Below are 16,842 nucleotides of genomic sequence, written 5' to 3'. Positions count from 1 at the left end.
GAGAAGAGGGTGGGTGGAGGAAGAATCGGTCGAGACTGAAAGACGAGTACGAGTAAGTACCTCGTAAAGCTCCAGGGTAGCTGCTGTGAGGTACAGGTATTGTATTCGTAATGCATGCCAATTGGGAAGAAGGCCCCTGGCGCCCGTTGTGGGGGTTTGGTCCGTTTACGGCACACTGCACTGTGGCCGCACTCGGGATTCGGTAAGAGTTGGCGCGGGGTGACCCACAGGTACGTCTTGACGCGTGCATCCAACGTATTGGAACTTGGTAACCCCCCTACCCCCCCCTTTGACCCCCCTTGACCCCCCTCTTTTTAGTAATGGCTGTACCGTATCTGTCGATCCCATTGTCTTCGTCACCACTCCCATTGCACCCCCAGTCTCTCGGGTTCGTGTCTGTCAACCATGGCCAATTTGACGAGGGGAGATGGGGTTCTAGATGTGCGGGAGGAACCCTCCGTTCCCCCCCGTGGGCCCGAGTCCACCGGTCAAGAGGCTTACAACGTACACTAATGCATAGCCTAGCCTCGAGTCGAGGAGTCCGGTGTCCACGGAGAGGGCGATGTCTGTGATTCCATTTCCTTCTTATCATGTGAGGAGGGGAAACGAACGAGACCCCCGGGATGCGACGACTCAGATGATCAGTTTGGTTTTTCTTTCTCTCCGCTCACCGACTAGTTTCGAGTCATCTCACAGTAGGTCTCTGACTGAAATAAGGAAGAGGCAGATCACGATGTTTTTCGGAACAGTTCGTTCCTTTTTTAAAGCGGGGATAATACACTTTTATTTTATTTAATCTTATTTTAGAAAAAGAGAAAAAAAAAAAAAAAAAAAAAACGACAATCGACCACCTAATACTACATACACCACAACGTCCAAGTGTTTTCTCGTCCCTTCCAGACCACTACATCGTTGTAATCGCCTGCATCGAAGGCGTGGGATGGCCACCCGTGAAACGAGACCGACGGGTATGTGACACAGCTGAGCGTGGGTGGAAAAAAGGAGAAAGAAATGGAGGATCGTGACAAACAGAGCGGTGTGATGGAAAGAAATGGAAGTGGAACAGCCCGACTTGGACAGGGGGAGTTGACGACTATAACGTACACATAACATAAACATCGAGATCGTGAATCCTGGCTCCCAAGCTTCGCTAGGTGGTTTGTGTTGGTCCACAATGGTCATCTGACGATCTCGTGGCCCCTGTAGTTTGGCATCCCATGCGTCTCTCTTCCCGCCACCATGTTTTCCCATCGCGAGTTTCTTTTCCTTTCTTTTTTTTTTCTTTTTCTTTTTTTCCCTTTCCCTTTCCCCCCCGGCTGTCTGACAACTCCGCTTCTTCGCCGTGCCTGTCCCTGCCACCGTCGGCCAATGGGTAAACCACAATTTCTGGTGAATTTTATTCTGGACACTTGGCATCTTATTCCCTACATCGACACATCCATCGCATCCTTCGCCCGTTGTAGTATCGTCCATCTATTCGTCACTTTATGCGTCCGTTGATTTGTGGCTAAATGTGGCTGAAATATCTAGAGGCAGTTCATGCGACGCACAGCCACAAATCCCAAGCCCTCACCCTTGCTGTTTGTCAACCAACTATTTCGACATGTAGGCGTACTCTTTATTAAAAGCCCTTCCAATCACCATGCGGCGGATTTCCGATGTGCCCGCACCAATCTCATACAGCTTCGCACTAGCAGTAGGGACGTGATGGTGAGCAACGTAATCATAGGTAGGAACAGCTTGGCCTGTTTGTCTGGGTGATGGGGATGACGATGGGATGGGGACTCACTCTCTCAACAACCTCGACGCCGGCATCTCCTCCACGTAGCCCATGCCGCCCAGCAGCTGGATACAGTCGAGCGCGCACTCGGTGGCCCTCTCCGCCGCATACAGGATGGCGCCAGCGCAGTCCTGCGTGCGGACCACGCCCTCCTCGTCCACCCTCCTGGCCGTGGCGTACGTGTAGGACCGCGACGCCTGCAGCTTGGTGTACATGTCGGCCAGCCGGCCCTGGACCAGCTGGTTGTGCGCAATGGGCGACCCAAACTGCTTGCGCTGGTGCGTGAACGGCAGCGCCACGTCCAGCGCCGCCTGCATGATCCCCAGGGGCCCCGCGCTGAGCACCAGCCGCTCCAGGTCGAGCCCTTCCATCAGCACGCGCACCCCGCCGTCGACGCGGCCCAGCACGTTGCCCTCGGGAACGAACACCCCGTCAAAGCTGAGTTCCCCCGTGTTGCTCCCCCGCATGCCCATCTTGTCCAGCTTGCGCTGGCAGCTGAAGCCTTCCGCCGTCGTCTCGACCAGGAACGCCGTGATGCCCTTGGACCCCTTGTCCGGCGCCGTCTTGGCGTACACCACGATCAGGTCCGCGTCCGGCCCGTTGGTGATCCACATCTTGGACCCGTTGAGCACGTAGCCGCCGTCGACCTTGGTGGCCGTCGTCCGCATGCTGACCACGTCGCTCCCCGCCCCGGACTCGGACATGGCCAGCGCCCCGACGCTGGTCCCCGCGGTCAGGCCCGGGAGGTACTTCTTCTTCTGCTCGGGAGTCCCGTTGAGCTGGATCTGGTTGACGCAGAGCTGCGAGTGCGCCGCGTAGCTGAGCCCGATGGACCCGGATGCCCGCGACAGCTCCTCCATGACCACGCAGTGTGCCTGGTATCCCATTCCCAGCCCTCCCACGTCCTCGTCTGCCGTGATGCCCAGGAACCCGGCCTCGCCCATCTTGGCCCACATGTCGTTGGGAAACGAGTTGCTCTTGTCCGTGTGCGCCGCTACTTCCTCTGTTATTTCCCGCCGCGTGAATTCTTGCACCCGCTCCCTTAGTTCGCCCAGGTCGGCCTCTGACGGCGGTTCAAAGCCTTGTGGGTGTTTCTGGGAATGGTTTCGGAGTTGGGGCGTCATGACGGCATGTCGGCATTGCCGGAGGGCGGTAGGCCGCGCCAGCGATCTGAATAACCTAACGCTTGACATGCTGGGGATAGATTTTGTTTGGCGAAAAAAAAAAGTAACGGAGAAGAGAGGATGGCGGGGTTATTATCTGCGCCTTGGGGATACAAGGGTAGGTACGTGCTTCGTAGTGAAGGAGATGATGTTATCAATGTTCAATTGGAGATTCCCCTCGTCTGACGTTCCAGGTCAAGTCCACCGAGGGAAACGCGTGCTCGGCTTTTATCGGCTATCAACGGCCCAATGTCAACCAAGGCTGCGAGGCCAACCAACTGCGTCATCCCGCTCTTCTTCTCCTTGGACCGCTTAACCCGAGGCCAAGCGCGGACTAGAATGATGCTGCTGACCTTCTTCAACTTCTCCTCGCAACCACTTGAAAACAGATGGCCGTCGAACAGATTCCTCTAAGTCGACTCCATTGAACAGACAACAATATTTCTTCCTACTCTCCCTTGGTTCACAATGTCCGCCTCGAGGTCAACGAGAGACCTCCTCTCCCTCTCTCGTCAATTGACGCGATCCTCTTCGCGCGCCGTCCCCCGCTTACCCTGCCGTCGTCACCCTCACCACCCATCAAGAAGCCATGCCCGAGGCGTCGCGAGCTTTACTTCGCCGCAGCAATCGAGCGCCATCTCCGTCCTCCAGAGCAATGTAGACCCGACCTCGGACGAGTTTAAGGAAAACGAGAAGAACATGGGCGAGGTCGTAGCACGCCTCCAGGACCTAACCAACCGGGTTCAGCTGGGCGGACCACCAAAGGCCAGGGAGAAGCACCTGGCGCGTAAGAAAATGCTTCCTCGCGACCGCGTCAATGCTCTCATCGACCCGGGGACTACGTTCGTGGAACTGTCGCCCTTGGCAGGCTACGAGTTGTACCCAGAGGCAGATGTCCCGGCCGGCGGCATCATCACCGGCGTCGGAGTCGTCGAAGGCGTCACCTGCGTTATCGTGGCCAACGACAGCACCGTCAAGGGGGGCACGTATTATCCCATCACTGTGAAGAAGCATCTGAGAGCCCAGGCCGTCGCTCAAGAGAACAATTTGCCGTAAGCACTCCTCGGCCTACCGCTGTATTGTCATCATTCTCTAACTAGGGCATGTTACCCCTCTGCTTTAGGTGCATCTACATGGTCGATAGTGGCGGCGCCAACCTCCCCCACCAAGCCGACGTGTTCCCCGACCGTGACCATTTCGGCCGCATCTTCTATAACCAAGCCCGCATGAGCGCCAAGGGCATCCCGCAAATCTCGCTCGTCATGGGTCCCTGCACAGCCGGGGGCGCCTACGTGCCGGCCATGAGCGACGAGAGCATCATCGTGGAGAACCAGGGCCACATCTTCCTCGCGGGCCCGCCGCTCGTCAAGGCCGCCACGGGCGAAGTCATCTCGGCCGAAGAGCTAGGCGGGGGCAAGCTCCACTCGTCCGTGTCGGGCGTCACCGACTACCTCGCCGTCGACGACGCCCACGCCATCGCCCTCGCGCGCCGCAGCATCAGCAACCTCAACTGGCCGGCGCGGTCGGCCGCCACGGTGCCGCCGCGCGACACGTACGCCGACCCGCTGTACCCGGCGTCCGAGCTCCTGGGCATCGCGAGCACGAACCTCCGCAAGCCGCTCCCGATCCGCGAAGTCATCGCCCGCGTGGTCGACGGGTCGGAGCTGGCCGAGTTCAAGCGCGACTACGGCCCCACCCTCGTCACCGGCTTCGCGCGCATCCACGGCTACCCCGTGGGCATCGTGGCCAACGACGGCATCCTCTTCTCCGAGAGCGCGCAAAAGGGCGCCCACTTTGTCGAGCTCTGCACCCAGCGCGGCGTGCCGCTCGTGTTCCTCCAGAACATCTCCGGCTTCATGGTCGGCTCCGATGCCGAGAGGGGCGGCATCGCCAAGCACGGCGCCAAGCTGGTCACCGCCGTCGCCTGCGCCGACGTGCCCAAGTTCACCGTCGTGGTGGGCGGGAGTTACGGCGCCGGAAACTATGGCATGTGCGGACGGTCCTACAGCCCCCGGTTCTTGTGGATGTGGCCCAACGCCCGCGTCGGCGTCATGGGCAGTGAGCAGCTGGCCGCCGTCATGGAGACGGTGGGACAGAAGGCCGACCCGGAGTTGAGGGATAGGATAGAACGCGAGAGCGAGGCTACGTATTCTTCGGCGAGGTTATGGGTGAGTTTCTTGTCCTCCTTTCTTACATTTCCCTGTCCTTTCTTTTTATTTCCCTGTCTTTCTTTTTATATCCCTGTCCTTTCTTTTTTTTTCTTTTTTTTTCTTTTTCACTCGGTTACTGACTCAAAACAAGGACGACGGCATCATCCCTCCGCAGCACACACGGACGTATCTAGGTCTGGGATTAAGGGCGGCCATGTCGGGGCGAAACGAGGTCAAGGCGGGTGATACTAAGTTTGGTGTGTTCCGAATGTAGATATAACTTTTCGTCGCGTCCGAGTCCGCAGCGAAATATGACAGAACCTGCCTTGCATATTTGCGCCCCTGCTTATAAGGCCACATGTCTCTGATCTCCCGCGGCGTGTGCTTTGGTGCGTGCCACGACAGGACGCAACGGGAAAGATGATTCGAATTCCGCAACCGTACACCCATCCCAAGTCTGCTAGCTGTCTCTCATGTCCCCAGTCTAGGCCTGCCTCCTGCAAGTGCTGACCACTCGCGGCTTGTGAGGTCGGCGGTCTGCTGACCTATTCCAGCCGTCGTTCCGGTGAGGTGTTGTATCACGACCGAAACGGAGCAAGATGCCGCATAACCGAGGTAGGGCACGATGGCGATGCAGCAGACTAGGAGGAGGAAACGAGGTGGTTGTCGGGAAGCGGAATTTCTGGGGGCGGACAGCTATCGGTTAAGGGGTTGACTGGAGGCTCGGCATACTCGCACTGCTACCCAAATTCTCTCTGTTGTTATCGTCCCCCTTCCACGAGGACTCGGGGACAGGAGCACAGGACGATTTGGGGGCGGGCTGACCGGGGAATTTACACACAACTGGTATGGCTAGCATCAAGGTGGTTAGTGGTGGGCTTGTCAGCGTGACTCACGGACGAGCATTGCTTTTCTTAGCTATCCGTAGACGTCAATATAATCTGAGGCCGAGGCGCCTTCTTGGGATGTGATGGTTTTGATGCAGGGTCGAGACTCGTGCCTTTGGTTCCTTCAGTATAATTCTTACCTTGGCGCGGCAATTCAAAGCGCCACATTCCACCAACACGGGAACATCCACGAAAGCTAGGTATTATATCCAATCAGCGCTTACACGAAGAGCTGGATGAAGGATCGTGAAGAATATAACTGAAACACCTGTTAGACAACCCGTGCTTGGAGAGAGACTTTGAAGGGATTGGCGACCAGGCTATGAGGACTGGTAGATGCCAGATCTTCCATCTTGGTCGACCTCGGAATTTGCTGGCTTCGTCGCCTAATAAATTGTCGAGTCTGTCCCCTAGGTCGACGGGCAAGACGGGACTTCTAGTAAGTTAGCACGAGGCTCGCATTCCTCTTCAATCTTCCCGTTTGTCACCTCTGAAAAGGTCACCTCTGACGTCCAATCGAAGAGAAGACAAAAGAAAGAAAACCATTGACGCTTCCATCGACTAAGAAAAGAGAAATTGGCAGTCAAAATGCCAACCGCTGCCGGAACATGGCCACCGGCGCCACGCCCTTCAGTACAAGCCCGAAAAGCTCTCACCCAGAAGCGAAAATTCTATCCGTCACACGGGTTCATGATCAGCGCAGGGACGGTAACGGTGGATCTGGGGACAAAGCAGGTGCTCCTCGTCTTCAACAAGCGGCAAGGGGTATACCAGCTACCCAAGGGCCGAAAGGACATCGGGGAGGACCTCCTGGCGTGCGCGGTGAGGGAGACATTGGAGGAGACGGGGGTTCATGTGACTCCGTTGGCGCTCAAAGTGGCCACGCGAGCCACCGTCGCAAGGGGGGAGGAGAATGATGAGAAAAGGGAGAAGGAAAAGCCCCGGGGGAAGGTCGACGGCAGAGGAGACGGACACGTAGAGGACGGGATTCCCGGGGAAGGGTTGACTGTGGAGAGGTACAATCACGAAGCGGCGGCGTGTTGTCAGTACATGGACCTGGAGACCAAGGCGATGAAGATGATTTTTTACTATGCTGCGACGGGGGATAGCAGGGCCGAACCGAGGGCTCTCCAAGGACCGGACGAGGGTCTGTTCGAGAATGTGTGGAGCAGCGTAGACGAGGCGGCGGAACGGCTGACGTTCAAGGAGGATGGTCAGATTGTGAAGAAGGTTTTGGCGGACATGAGGCGATCCGGGTACGATATCTAGAGGTGTAAGGGCGACGATGATGTTGAGGAATCTGGACTTTTTGACCCTTTGCAAACTCCCAGTATAGGTACGTAGCTACTGTAATCTGTAGGGGTTTCATCCGTCAGTGGCTCGAACGTTCCTGGTTTCAGTCGGGATGGCTTGGGAATACCCCGCACTAAACCGTTTACAGTAAAAGAGGGGTTGATGATGCCATGACATCATGGTAGAAGAAGTGCGTTGTTCGTACGTAAGGTGAGGATGTTCATTCATATATTCGTAAGATACTTATTCGTATGCTTATACCCATGCCATGCCCTTGACTCTGTACGTTGTAATTACATTGTACAGAAAGTCCCAGAGAGGCTCGTAGAACTCTAGAGAAGCCGTATAATTCCCTACCTACCCTGTACTTCATAGACCGACCCGAGGTACACTTACAACGTATCCATGTCCTCGTCACCCGCGAAAGCCGCCAGATCCGCCTCTCAAGCCTATCGACTGGCCCGCACCAGCAACTCCCTTGTCAACTCATCTGCTTCTCTCGGCTTCCACTCGTCTCCCACCACCGTCATATCCAACCCGACGACGCCTGCACCTGCAAACACCACGACCTACAACCGCCCATTGTCGCGGCCATTCTCCAGCCAAACCACCGCCAAAATGTCTACAATGCCTGCTCAGCACGGCCACAGCGAGGCCTGCTGCAATATCCCGCCCATCGTCTCCAAGGGCTACGAGGGGAAGGGATCCTACGAGCAAGTAGGCGACTACAACACTTGTTCGTCTCGACCATCCTCTTCTCCCCTTCTAGGATAACGTGTCGTCGTGTGGTCCCTCGATCGCCAACTGACGAGAAGCACGTCGTATATAGATGCCACCGGCCCCTCTGATGCCACCAAGGGCATCGTTTGCGTTTTTGACATTTTCGGCTACTTTCCCCAGACTGTCCAAGGCATGGATATCGTCGCCACGAGCGGCGCCCAGAAATACCGCGTCTTGGTCCCCGACTGGTTCAAGGGCGAGCCCTGCCCCATCGAGTGGTTCCCTCCCGACACGGAGGAGAAGCAAAAGTTCCTCGGAGAGTTCTTCCAGAAGTTTTCCCCTCAAAGCGTCGCTGCTGCTATTCCTGCCTACGTCAAAGCCGCCCAGGACAAGTACCCCGGCATCAAGGACTGGGGCATCATTGGCGTGCGTTCCCACCCTTTTCCCCCCTAGGCATATCCAGTGAAAAAGCACCTCTCCTTACTGACACGGATACTGTTTCTAGTTCTGCTGGGGCGGAAAGGTCATCACCCTAGCCACTGCCGAAGAGACCAACCCTTTCAAGGCGGCCGCTTCCTGCCACCCCGCCATGGTCGAACCCGCCGACGCCCAAGGTGTCAGGGTCCCTCTGGTCATGCTGCCCTCCAAGGATGAGGACGTCGAGGCAGTGAAGAAGTTTGAGCAGGGCCTCAAGGTTCCCAACCGCATCGAAACCTTCCCCGACCAGATCCACGGTTGGATGGCGGCGCGATCCGATCTCGAGGACCCCCGTGTTCGTGAGGCCTATACCAAAGGTTACGAGATTGTGCTCGATTTCTTCAGCAAGCACCTGTAAAGAGGGAAATCAAAAGGAAAACAAAAAGCACTGGCACAGACTGGTGGTCGAGGAGAAAGGAAATTCTCCTTTCTTCCCAGCACACATTATGCCGTAACCTACGCAGGTCGCAATAGTAAACACATCACAAATATTTAATATCATGTCCCCCCGGCCTGAGCAAGCGCCAGGAGAATGATATACTAGACTGTACACGCCTTGGACCATGCTATCATGTCATTATATCATTGTAATGTTCCTACCACTATCATGCGAGGTCAATGCGCTTCGCCGAACTTCACAATCTCATCCATTGTCACAGCCTCAAAATCACCCAGCCGGAACCCCAGGCCGTCCTCCTTACGATGGGGCGTCCGTACGGCAGCGCAAACCATGTAATCCGGCCCCAGCGCTCGCAAACACACATTGGCATCGTCGACCCGTCGACCCTTGAAAAAAATCTCGTGCTCCCTCACCACGGTCTCCTCCAACACCTTCCCCTCCTCTATCATGCCACGCAGGTCCCCCGACCCAGCGGGGCCCGGTCCGGGCGGGCGGACGCCGCGGAACTCGAGGTCGCGCAGCCAGGGCGCCAGGAGCGCCTCGCCCGTCATCTTGACGTACGCCTCGCGCAGACACCAGACGGCGTAAAAGAAGCGGAGCAAAGACCCGGCTACCTCGCCGGGACGAGCGCCAGGGCGTGGCGAGGAGGAAGAAACGGTAGACCCAAGGGGCGATGATGCGGTGGCCCTGGCGGAGAGGACGAGGCGAGGGACGTCGTGGGAGAGGTACGACAGCTCGCGCGGGGAGAAGACGTCGGCGTACACGTCTACGAAAGCGGGCCAGGCGGCGACGGGGTCCGGGAGGAGCGAGGCGAGGTCGCGGCTGAAGCGCTCGGAGGTGCAGACCACGTCGACGCCTACGTCCGGCGGTGGCAGCGGGGCGTCGAGATCCGAGTGGAGGGCGAAGAGGGCGACGAGGCCGGCCTGGTGGCTCACGTTGAAGCGTAGGCGTTCGCGCCCGTGGGCGTCTCGCCAGCGCGGTTTCCCCGTCTGCGGGTCGGCGGAGGGCGTGGAGCGGGACCAGGGGACCGAGCAGAAGCGGGATACGACGTAGCGTTTGAGGAGGTGCGAGGCGAGGGAGAGCTTCGCGTCGCGGACGTGGAAGTATCGGAGCACCGAGGTGCGTTCGGTGGGGCTGAGGAGGGAGAGAGCTCGAGAGGCCTGGGGGAGAGAAAAATGGGGGAGATGAGCGAACGGAGGGAGGGTGAGGGGTCAGGGTGTAGTCAAGTCGGGAGACGCACGGATTTCTCGAGGTGTCTGGTTTCGGTGGCTTCAGGCCATAGAGGACGTGTGTCTACGATCCATTGGATGATGGTTGGCTTTGGCGCGTCGCCGGCACTGGACGGAGGCTGGTCGGATGAGGACATGACGAGGCAGCACCGAAGGGTGAGTGAGAACGGATATTCAAGTGAGGCTGGATAGGTGACGGGGTCGAAGGGACGCGAGACTCTGCTAGGCCATTATCTACTGAAGCGACGGTATGAAGCCAGCCAGGTGAGTTTCGGTCCGAGGATTAATCGCTGGGTAGACGATGAGAGAGGATTGAGGTAGGAGCACGTCAGATACGATTATGGCTCTGGAGGGATAAGAATAGTAACAAGTGGAACGGGCTTAGGTAATCCATCCTGTACCCAGGTACCAAGTCAGTCCCATCTCAGCCTCGGTGACCTCGGAGCCGAACCCGGAGCCGGATTCGGAACAGATAACCTCGTCTCCAATGTGCTTCTCGTCGTGTACATCGGCGTCGTCAAATCCCGCCGTAGTGAATATGGGATGCCGTACTCTGTCCGAGATCCCTGCTTCACCGAGTGGCTTGAACCTGCTTCCACGACCGGTGACTGTAGTGAAGACGCATGGTACTGACCAGTGGCTTCATATTCTATCGAGACTAACCCTGAGACACCAAAAGCACCTCCCCCGTTCACTTCCCGTCGAGCTCTAAGACTTCAAACCTTCAGTTTAGTACGTCCCGCGCCTTGACGAGAAGGCGCACGAATCGAAAAGAGGAAACCATTCGTCCCACGCTCGGCCTTTTCGGCCGTCCTGCTGGAATCCCTCAGCCCCCCCTCCTCTTCCCCCTTCTTTTTCTCTTCATTTTCGCCATGGTCGCTGCCCTTCCTAATCTCCCGGACCACGTTCCCCCGAGCGTCCAGCTCCACGACCACATCTTCCGTGTCTAGGCTGCCGTCCTCGGTGTATTTCCACATGTCGACGACTTCGCCTCTCGCCCAGGCCGTCAGCCAAAGCGAGCCCACGACGCCGGGAACGAGGTAGAACAGCGCTGGCTGGCCGTGTTGGAAGATGATGACCATGGCCAGGGTGACGAGGAGGCCCAGAGTGTATCCAATGAGGGAGGTGTAAAAGTACGTCTTGGGGAACGCCGCCACGTGCACGGATTCCGGAGCGTCGTCGTCGGGCTTCGAGAACATGCCGAGCCAGGAGGAGAGCCAGAAGCGATCTGCCCAGTTCCCCGTGGCATCGGTGTAAGGGGCCTTCTTGGCCACGTGTCCGCGTTCCTTCTTGACCATGACCTCGCCAGAAGAGGCGTCCCTGGACTCCGTCACAAGCTCGGTGCTCACATACGTAATCTTCTTTTGGTAGTAGCGCCAGAGATCATAGCGGAGAGCGAGGCCCATGACGAGCCCGGGCAGGACAATGTCCCCCAGGCCCAAGATGCTCGACCTCCTGCCCGAGTCGAATGTAAGTTTAATCGGGGCGTCCAATTTGGTCGCCACCGTGACCATGAAAGGACTATTTGAAGGGGAAAAAGTCAGTGACAGAGCTTTAGCAGGAGTTGGAGATTGAAGAACGTACGTGTAGAAAACCATGACAATGTCGTAGACGAAGAGACCAGCCAACACGAGACTGCCAATGCCGAAAGTTGTAGGGGAGAGGAGCAGAAGCGTGCCGTAGCAAAAGGCAGCGCCCATGACGTTGCCGAGCACCTTCGAGGTCGTCATGTTGTAAGTGGCCACCATAAAGACGGCGGCGATGAAACCCACAATATGGCTGAACCGGACCTTGAGGTTCTCATCTATGAGACCGTGGAATCGGAGCTTCACGGTCCACTGTTCCGTGAGGAGATGGCGCAGTTGCCAAAGGAAACCGGCCATCCTCCGGTTCCGCAGCCATCCGAAGCGGAAGGGGATGGGGGAAATGAACATCTCCGGACTTCTGGCCTGGCCAGAGGCTTTCCGTGCCTCGCCATCAGGGCAAAGGACTACACGGTTGTCCACGCCGTCGACATAGTACAGAGCACCCTTGAACCGGAAATAGTTGGGAAAGATAAAGCTGGTCGCCAACTGGAGACCATCGGCGAGGAGGCTGGTCAAGCTGGCAACACCCATGAAGGACAGGTAGACCCGAAGGATCCTGTTGAGGAGTTCAGGGTCATTGAGCCACTGGATAAGATAGTATAGTCCCACGAGAGTGATCCCGGCAAACACGGGGAGCAGGATCGCATCCGAAAGAACCATCCCGTGCATCTGCTGTTCTTCTTCCACTTTCTTCTTGCGCTTGCCAAAGCCCTGCTTCCCCCATTGAGCAGGTGCAGCGGAGGCCGGGCGCTTCAGCGAAGCATGCGCGCCGGTGTAGATGATGGCGAGAGAAGTGAAGATGATCCTGGCGTGTAGAAACAAGAGGCCGGCATCTCTCCAAATGGGGTTGCTGGCAGACGGGAAACCCTCGCCAGAGACGGTGTCGCTGAGGTCGATGTTGACCTCGTCCAACAGAGGATTCGCAGGAGTGGGTTCGGGAGAAGCCATGGTGGCTGGAAGATGGGGAGGCGATGAATATGCCCAAATACGCAAGAGGACGGACTTGCAAAGATGTAAAAGTCTTGGTTGATGCTGTAGCTATGCCCTATAATGACAGGCGGTATAAATAAGGGTGCTGAAGTCGATGGTAGCGTAGTAGAAAAGCATGGAGAAGGGGATAGAAAGGTCGAAAGGGAAGGCCAGACAAGAATGGAACTTCCAAGTAAAAAAGACGGAGTAGACAAAGATTTCTTTCTTCCTTGAAAGTCGAAAGGGGTTTCAGGACAAGCTGAAGTTCTTCAAAATCATGAAGAGTGAAGAAGCCGGGCTGGAGTCTGGACTTGAGGCTCAGCCGATGTCATTGGATGTGAACGACAGGGGCCCCTTTGTTGCGTATGGTTTGAGATGTATTTGACGCAAGGTTCTTCTCCAGACTTCCTTTGACCGTGACTCACGCTCCGCTGGTTTCGCACTTGCTCGAGGATCGACGTTGAGTTGAGATCCGTGGAGCGAAGGACACAGCAGCAAGCACACAAGCTACCTAGGTACCTTCTAGGCAGGTACGTACTCTTCAAAAGCTTACCAGATGTCTACAGTGTTAGGTAATCCGGCGTTTTGCGACTTAGGAGTACTGTGGCTGGAGACATTACGGAACTGCTCTACGAAGTACACGATTAGAAGTGCCAATGCAGACATCGGGGCATCTCTAACATAAGGTGGTTGAAAGGGCTAAAGGTCCGCTAGTGACCAGGTCCAAATATATATATGAAAAATGTACTATGAACACTTCAAGGATTTCTTTTCTACTCTAGACTTATTATGTACTTCGTACATGAGTTGCTGGGCCCACCCATTGTTAACGGCCCTCCAGCCACATGTCTCTAGACGGGCGCCCCAAAAAGCCATAATTGCAAGTCACACATTAGAGCCAATGACGTAAGTGTTAAGGTACGGCGGAAGCAACAGAGCAACAATACCTGCTCCGTACTTCGGCCAACGCCTCAGCCTCGTCCTAAATATTTCGAGAACCCCTGCCCCTCCTCGAAGTTACCCGCATTACGCCCTCGTCCCCCAAGAGTCGATTGAACGAGAGACAGCGTCTTGATATTGTCGCCCAACCTCAAAAACACAATCACAACTTCGCACCCACGCGAATTCAGCAAAAGATGACCACAAACGTGGCCCTGGACACCTCAATGGTAAGCAGGTCGCGTCTCCTCCCCCACCAAGCCCGCGAAGAAACCGTCCTGACATACTCCTCCCCCTCCGGAAAAACGAGGGGGTTCCGCTTTACAGGGCACGATCCTCCTAGAGCTCTACACAGACCACGCCCCTAAAACCTGCACAAACTTCACTACCCTCGCGCGCAGGGGGTACTACGACAACACCGTCGTCCACCGCGTGATCCCCAACTTCATGGTGCAGGCAGGCGACCCCACGGGGACCGGCCGCGGCGGCACCTCCATCTACGGCGACACTTTTGCCGACGAGATACACCCGGGCCTGCGCCACACCGGCGCCGGCGTCCTCAGCATGGCCAACGCCGGGCCCAACACCAACGGGAGCCAGTTCTTCCTCACCCTCGCACCGACCCCCTGGCTCGACGGTAAGCACGCCATCTTCGGCCGCGTCAAGAGCGGGCTCTCCGTCCTGCAGCGTATGGGCCTCGTCAAGACCGGCCCGGAGGACAGGCCCGTCGAGGAGGTCCGCATTATCAAGGCGCGCGTGGTGGAGCAAGAGGATGAGGCTATCTAGGCGGGGACAAACGCGTGGGGGCGGTTAACAAAAACAAGCACTTGGAAACTTGATTGCATGAGCAGGAGCCTGTGTGTACGCGCGTGTGTGTGCATTAGACGGAGTCTTGGCGTCCAGGGTCATGGAGAGGGACAAAACAGCGATGCACTTGGTTTGAGAGGGACATATCACACTGTCATCTCGTAGTATATACTTCTTTTTGGAATCAAAAATATAAACAACTCCCGCATGAAAAGATCAGATCGGCTTCGTCTTGAATTTACTGGTACACAAAAAGCCCATCCGAGAACCAAACCTGCCAACGCCAATGTCGCCTTTAACCTCCCGTTGTCGGTGATGCAGAATGGTATGGCAATGACCCTTTCCGTCCCGGGGAAGCCGTGATTACTGGCCTCCCTCCCACTACCTTGGGTCCATGCAGAAAAGTTCAATATGGGGCAAAGAAATATTATAGTACACTTAGAAGGCGGTTCTGCGCTGCGGCAGTAAGGATCGTGTCGCGCGTGGTTGTCAGAGTTTGTTGTAGCAAAACTTGCCATGGCCAGAGAGAAACATGGTTCAGCTTCGCCAGGTATGCCAAGAAGGGCATACATCATGTTGATGAGGACCAGGAGATAAAATCCACGGGGTGCTAGGAAGGATGCTGAGGCACGTGTCGACAATGCTCAGTTATGCGGTGGCGATGATAAGGTGCCGGACGACTCGGATTCACCGTCGCCGTCCTGGGCGCCTTTACTCACCGACAAGGACGTGGGCGGTTTCACGGCATTCGCTTTGACTTTTTTTGTCGGACTGGACGCCTTGCTATTGCCACTCCCACCGCCGCCGTCCTTGTCCAGTATCTTCTTGGGCGCGACTTCGACGGTCGAGTTATCCGCGTCGTCGTCGTCCATCTTGTGTTCCACGCTCAAGGAGGAGGACCCCTTGACCTTGTCCTTCTTGAGAACCTTGGTCTTGAGGATCACCTTCTTGGTCAGTGGCGACGGCTTGAGCTTCTTCTTCTTGGGACCGCCGCCGGCCTCGGACCCTTCCTCTTCGTCGGCAATCTCTTCGCTGGCGCGCTTCCTCGGACTCGACCCCCGAGAGCCGGGGACAGGCGTGGCTTTTTGACTGGACGGAGGTGTCTGGTCATTCTGCGAATTGCCATTGCTCCTGCCGTTGGAGATCTTGGCGGCGGCGGCCCGGCTGGCGTTTCGGCCACTGTTCCCGATGCAGGAACCCATATGATTGTTCAACCTGGTGACCAGAATGCAGCGCTTGCACTTGCTGCAGGTGGCGGACGGGAAAGAGAGGACGTTGGGCGGGCGTTGATCGGGGTTGGCCGAATTCAGGAGCTCAAGGGTGGGGTCCGGCTTCATATCCTTCTTCTTCTTGCCCCTTCCTGGACCGGGCTGTACCCAGGTCTGGCCGTATATATCGAAGCCCGGCTTCTCGATGTAGGGGTGCTTCTTGCAGTATATGATGCCGGGGTCTGGTTTCCTAGCGCCCTTGCCGTCGGTCGGGTAGAGCAATCGCGGGAGGTGGCATCTGGGGCAGAGGATGTCTTTGGTCGTCTTCAGAGGGTTGCCCTTGAGTGTGACGTTGCCGTCCTCGTAAATGGCTTGATCTGTCTCGACACGCACGTCAGGTTTCGCACCAGGTGTAGAGCCCTCTGCGGCGTCGGAAGCCAGCTTCTCGACTTGAATGACGGCGGTGGTAGTCCTCGCCATCTTCTCGTCGCGATGTGTCTTGACAAGCAGATCTTGCACGACATTGTATAAGAGATCGTCGAGAACGGCATGGGCCTAATAAGGTGCGGGAGGGAGCCAAAGTCAGCCTAGGTATTTGATCTATGGGTCTATAGGAAAGCAGAAGAGGAGGCGAGAGCACAAGACACGCCCAATTCCACGAAAGACCAGGCAGGTGGACAAGAGAGAGGACGGGACGAGGAAGTGGGCGGGGACTCACAAGATTCTCCATGGGATCAGCATCCTTAGGAGCGACAATGACACCCGCCTTCCCCGTATTTGTAGCCATCTTGCAGCACCGGGGCGAACGGCGCACAGGCTGGTGGGGGAGAGGATGGTCGAATTTTTTTTTTCCGAAGAGCCGCCTTCCGGTAAGGGTATTCACGAGCCGGGAAGCTGGAGCGGCTGTGCAAGCTTGTGGTATGCGGACAAGTGACGGATACTTGGCACTAGAGGGTGCGACGGTCGGACAACCCGCGGGTGAAAAGAATACAGAGATTGATTGGCTTGGGTGGTAAGGTAGGAAGTACCGAATAGAGGAGCCAAAGATACGGAACCTCGCTCCAACCCCGGCAAGGCAGTTCAACGGCCGGTCGGGGAGGAAGTTGGCGGATCGTCTGCCAGCAGCAGCAAGCAGAGTAGGCCGTCTGGAATGGCTTGTGGGGATGAGAGGTAGGTAAAGATATTTCGATTCGGTACGGGAGGGAGAGAGACAAGCCAGGCTGAATGAATGACC

General features: G+C 56.7%; 9 protein-coding genes across 9 annotated transcripts; 4 read left to right on the top strand and 5 right to left on the bottom strand.

Moving 5' to 3' along the window:
* Positions 1-1,295: 1,295 nt before the first annotated feature.
* ACRALDRAFT_1061101 (uncharacterized protein) lies at positions 1,296-3,096 on the bottom strand. Its single transcript, XM_071016359.1, has 2 exons — positions 1,790-3,096; positions 1,296-1,690 (listed from the first exon to the last, which is right to left on the bottom strand). Exons 1-2 carry the CDS (start codon positions 2,902-2,904, stop codon positions 1,594-1,596), a joined length of 1,212 nt encoding a protein of 403 aa, XP_070876833.1. The 5' UTR covers positions 2,905-3,096; the 3' UTR covers positions 1,296-1,593.
* A 315-nt stretch (positions 3,097-3,411) lies between these two features.
* ACRALDRAFT_2101228 (uncharacterized protein) lies at positions 3,412-5,367 on the top strand (the record flags this gene model as incomplete). Its single annotated transcript, XM_071023050.1, has 3 exons — positions 3,412-3,995; positions 4,067-5,111; positions 5,245-5,367. The coding sequence occupies 3 exons, from the start codon at positions 3,412-3,414 to the stop codon at positions 5,365-5,367; spliced, it is 1,752 nt and encodes a 583-aa protein (XP_070876832.1).
* A 72-nt stretch (positions 5,368-5,439) lies between these two features.
* ACRALDRAFT_207057 (uncharacterized protein) lies at positions 5,440-6,526 on the bottom strand (the record flags this gene model as incomplete). Its single annotated transcript, XM_071022159.1, has 8 exons — positions 5,440-5,477; positions 5,507-5,553; positions 5,608-5,775; positions 5,810-5,971; positions 6,024-6,176; positions 6,249-6,390; positions 6,432-6,453; positions 6,491-6,526. The coding sequence occupies 8 exons, from the start codon at positions 6,524-6,526 to the stop codon at positions 5,440-5,442; spliced, it is 768 nt and encodes a 255-aa protein (XP_070876831.1).
* Positions 6,527-6,670: 144 nt separating this feature from the next.
* On the top strand, positions 6,671-7,249 carry ACRALDRAFT_2099721 (uncharacterized protein; the record flags this gene model as incomplete). The annotated part of the gene is made up of 1 exon (XM_071022971.1): positions 6,671-7,249. One exon carries the CDS (start codon positions 6,671-6,673, stop codon positions 7,247-7,249), a length of 579 nt encoding a protein of 192 aa, XP_070876830.1.
* Positions 7,250-7,891: 642 nt separating this feature from the next.
* ACRALDRAFT_2099563 (uncharacterized protein) lies at positions 7,892-8,828 on the top strand (the record flags this gene model as incomplete). The annotated part of the gene is made up of 3 exons (XM_071022955.1): positions 7,892-8,009; positions 8,103-8,419; positions 8,499-8,828. The coding sequence occupies 3 exons, from the start codon at positions 7,892-7,894 to the stop codon at positions 8,826-8,828; spliced, it is 765 nt and encodes a 254-aa protein (XP_070876829.1).
* Positions 8,829-9,085: 257 nt separating this feature from the next.
* ACRALDRAFT_2040162 (uncharacterized protein) lies at positions 9,086-10,236 on the bottom strand (the record flags this gene model as incomplete). The annotated part of the gene is made up of 2 exons (XM_071021029.1): positions 9,086-10,030; positions 10,111-10,236. The coding sequence occupies 2 exons, from the start codon at positions 10,234-10,236 to the stop codon at positions 9,086-9,088; spliced, it is 1,071 nt and encodes a 356-aa protein (XP_070876828.1).
* Positions 10,237-10,815: 579 nt separating this feature from the next.
* On the bottom strand, positions 10,816-12,633 carry ACRALDRAFT_2101342 (uncharacterized protein; the record flags this gene model as incomplete). Its single annotated transcript, XM_071023058.1, has 2 exons — positions 10,816-11,620; positions 11,684-12,633. The coding sequence occupies 2 exons, from the start codon at positions 12,631-12,633 to the stop codon at positions 10,816-10,818; spliced, it is 1,755 nt and encodes a 584-aa protein (XP_070876827.1).
* A 1,157-nt stretch (positions 12,634-13,790) lies between these two features.
* On the top strand, positions 13,791-14,379 carry ACRALDRAFT_1068305 (uncharacterized protein; the record flags this gene model as incomplete). The annotated part of the gene is made up of 2 exons (XM_071017553.1): positions 13,791-13,823; positions 13,921-14,379. The coding sequence occupies 2 exons, from the start codon at positions 13,791-13,793 to the stop codon at positions 14,377-14,379; spliced, it is 492 nt and encodes a 163-aa protein (XP_070876826.1).
* Positions 14,380-15,044: 665 nt separating this feature from the next.
* Positions 15,045-16,395, bottom strand: ACRALDRAFT_2025518 (uncharacterized protein; the record flags this gene model as incomplete). Its single annotated transcript, XM_071020319.1, has 2 exons — positions 15,045-16,163; positions 16,327-16,395. The coding sequence occupies 2 exons, from the start codon at positions 16,393-16,395 to the stop codon at positions 15,045-15,047; spliced, it is 1,188 nt and encodes a 395-aa protein (XP_070876825.1).
* Between the last annotated feature and the right edge of the window lie 447 nt (positions 16,396-16,842).

This window comes from Sodiomyces alcalophilus, assembly GCF_042370955.1.
Source record: "Sodiomyces alcalophilus JCM 7366 unplaced genomic scaffold ACRALscaffold_2, whole genome shotgun sequence".
Taxonomy (NCBI): Eukaryota; Fungi; Ascomycota; class Sordariomycetes; order Glomerellales; family Plectosphaerellaceae; genus Sodiomyces; species Sodiomyces alcalophilus.
The sequence above is the reverse complement of the archived record's forward strand: the minus strand, read 5'-3'. Positions and strand labels throughout refer to the sequence as shown.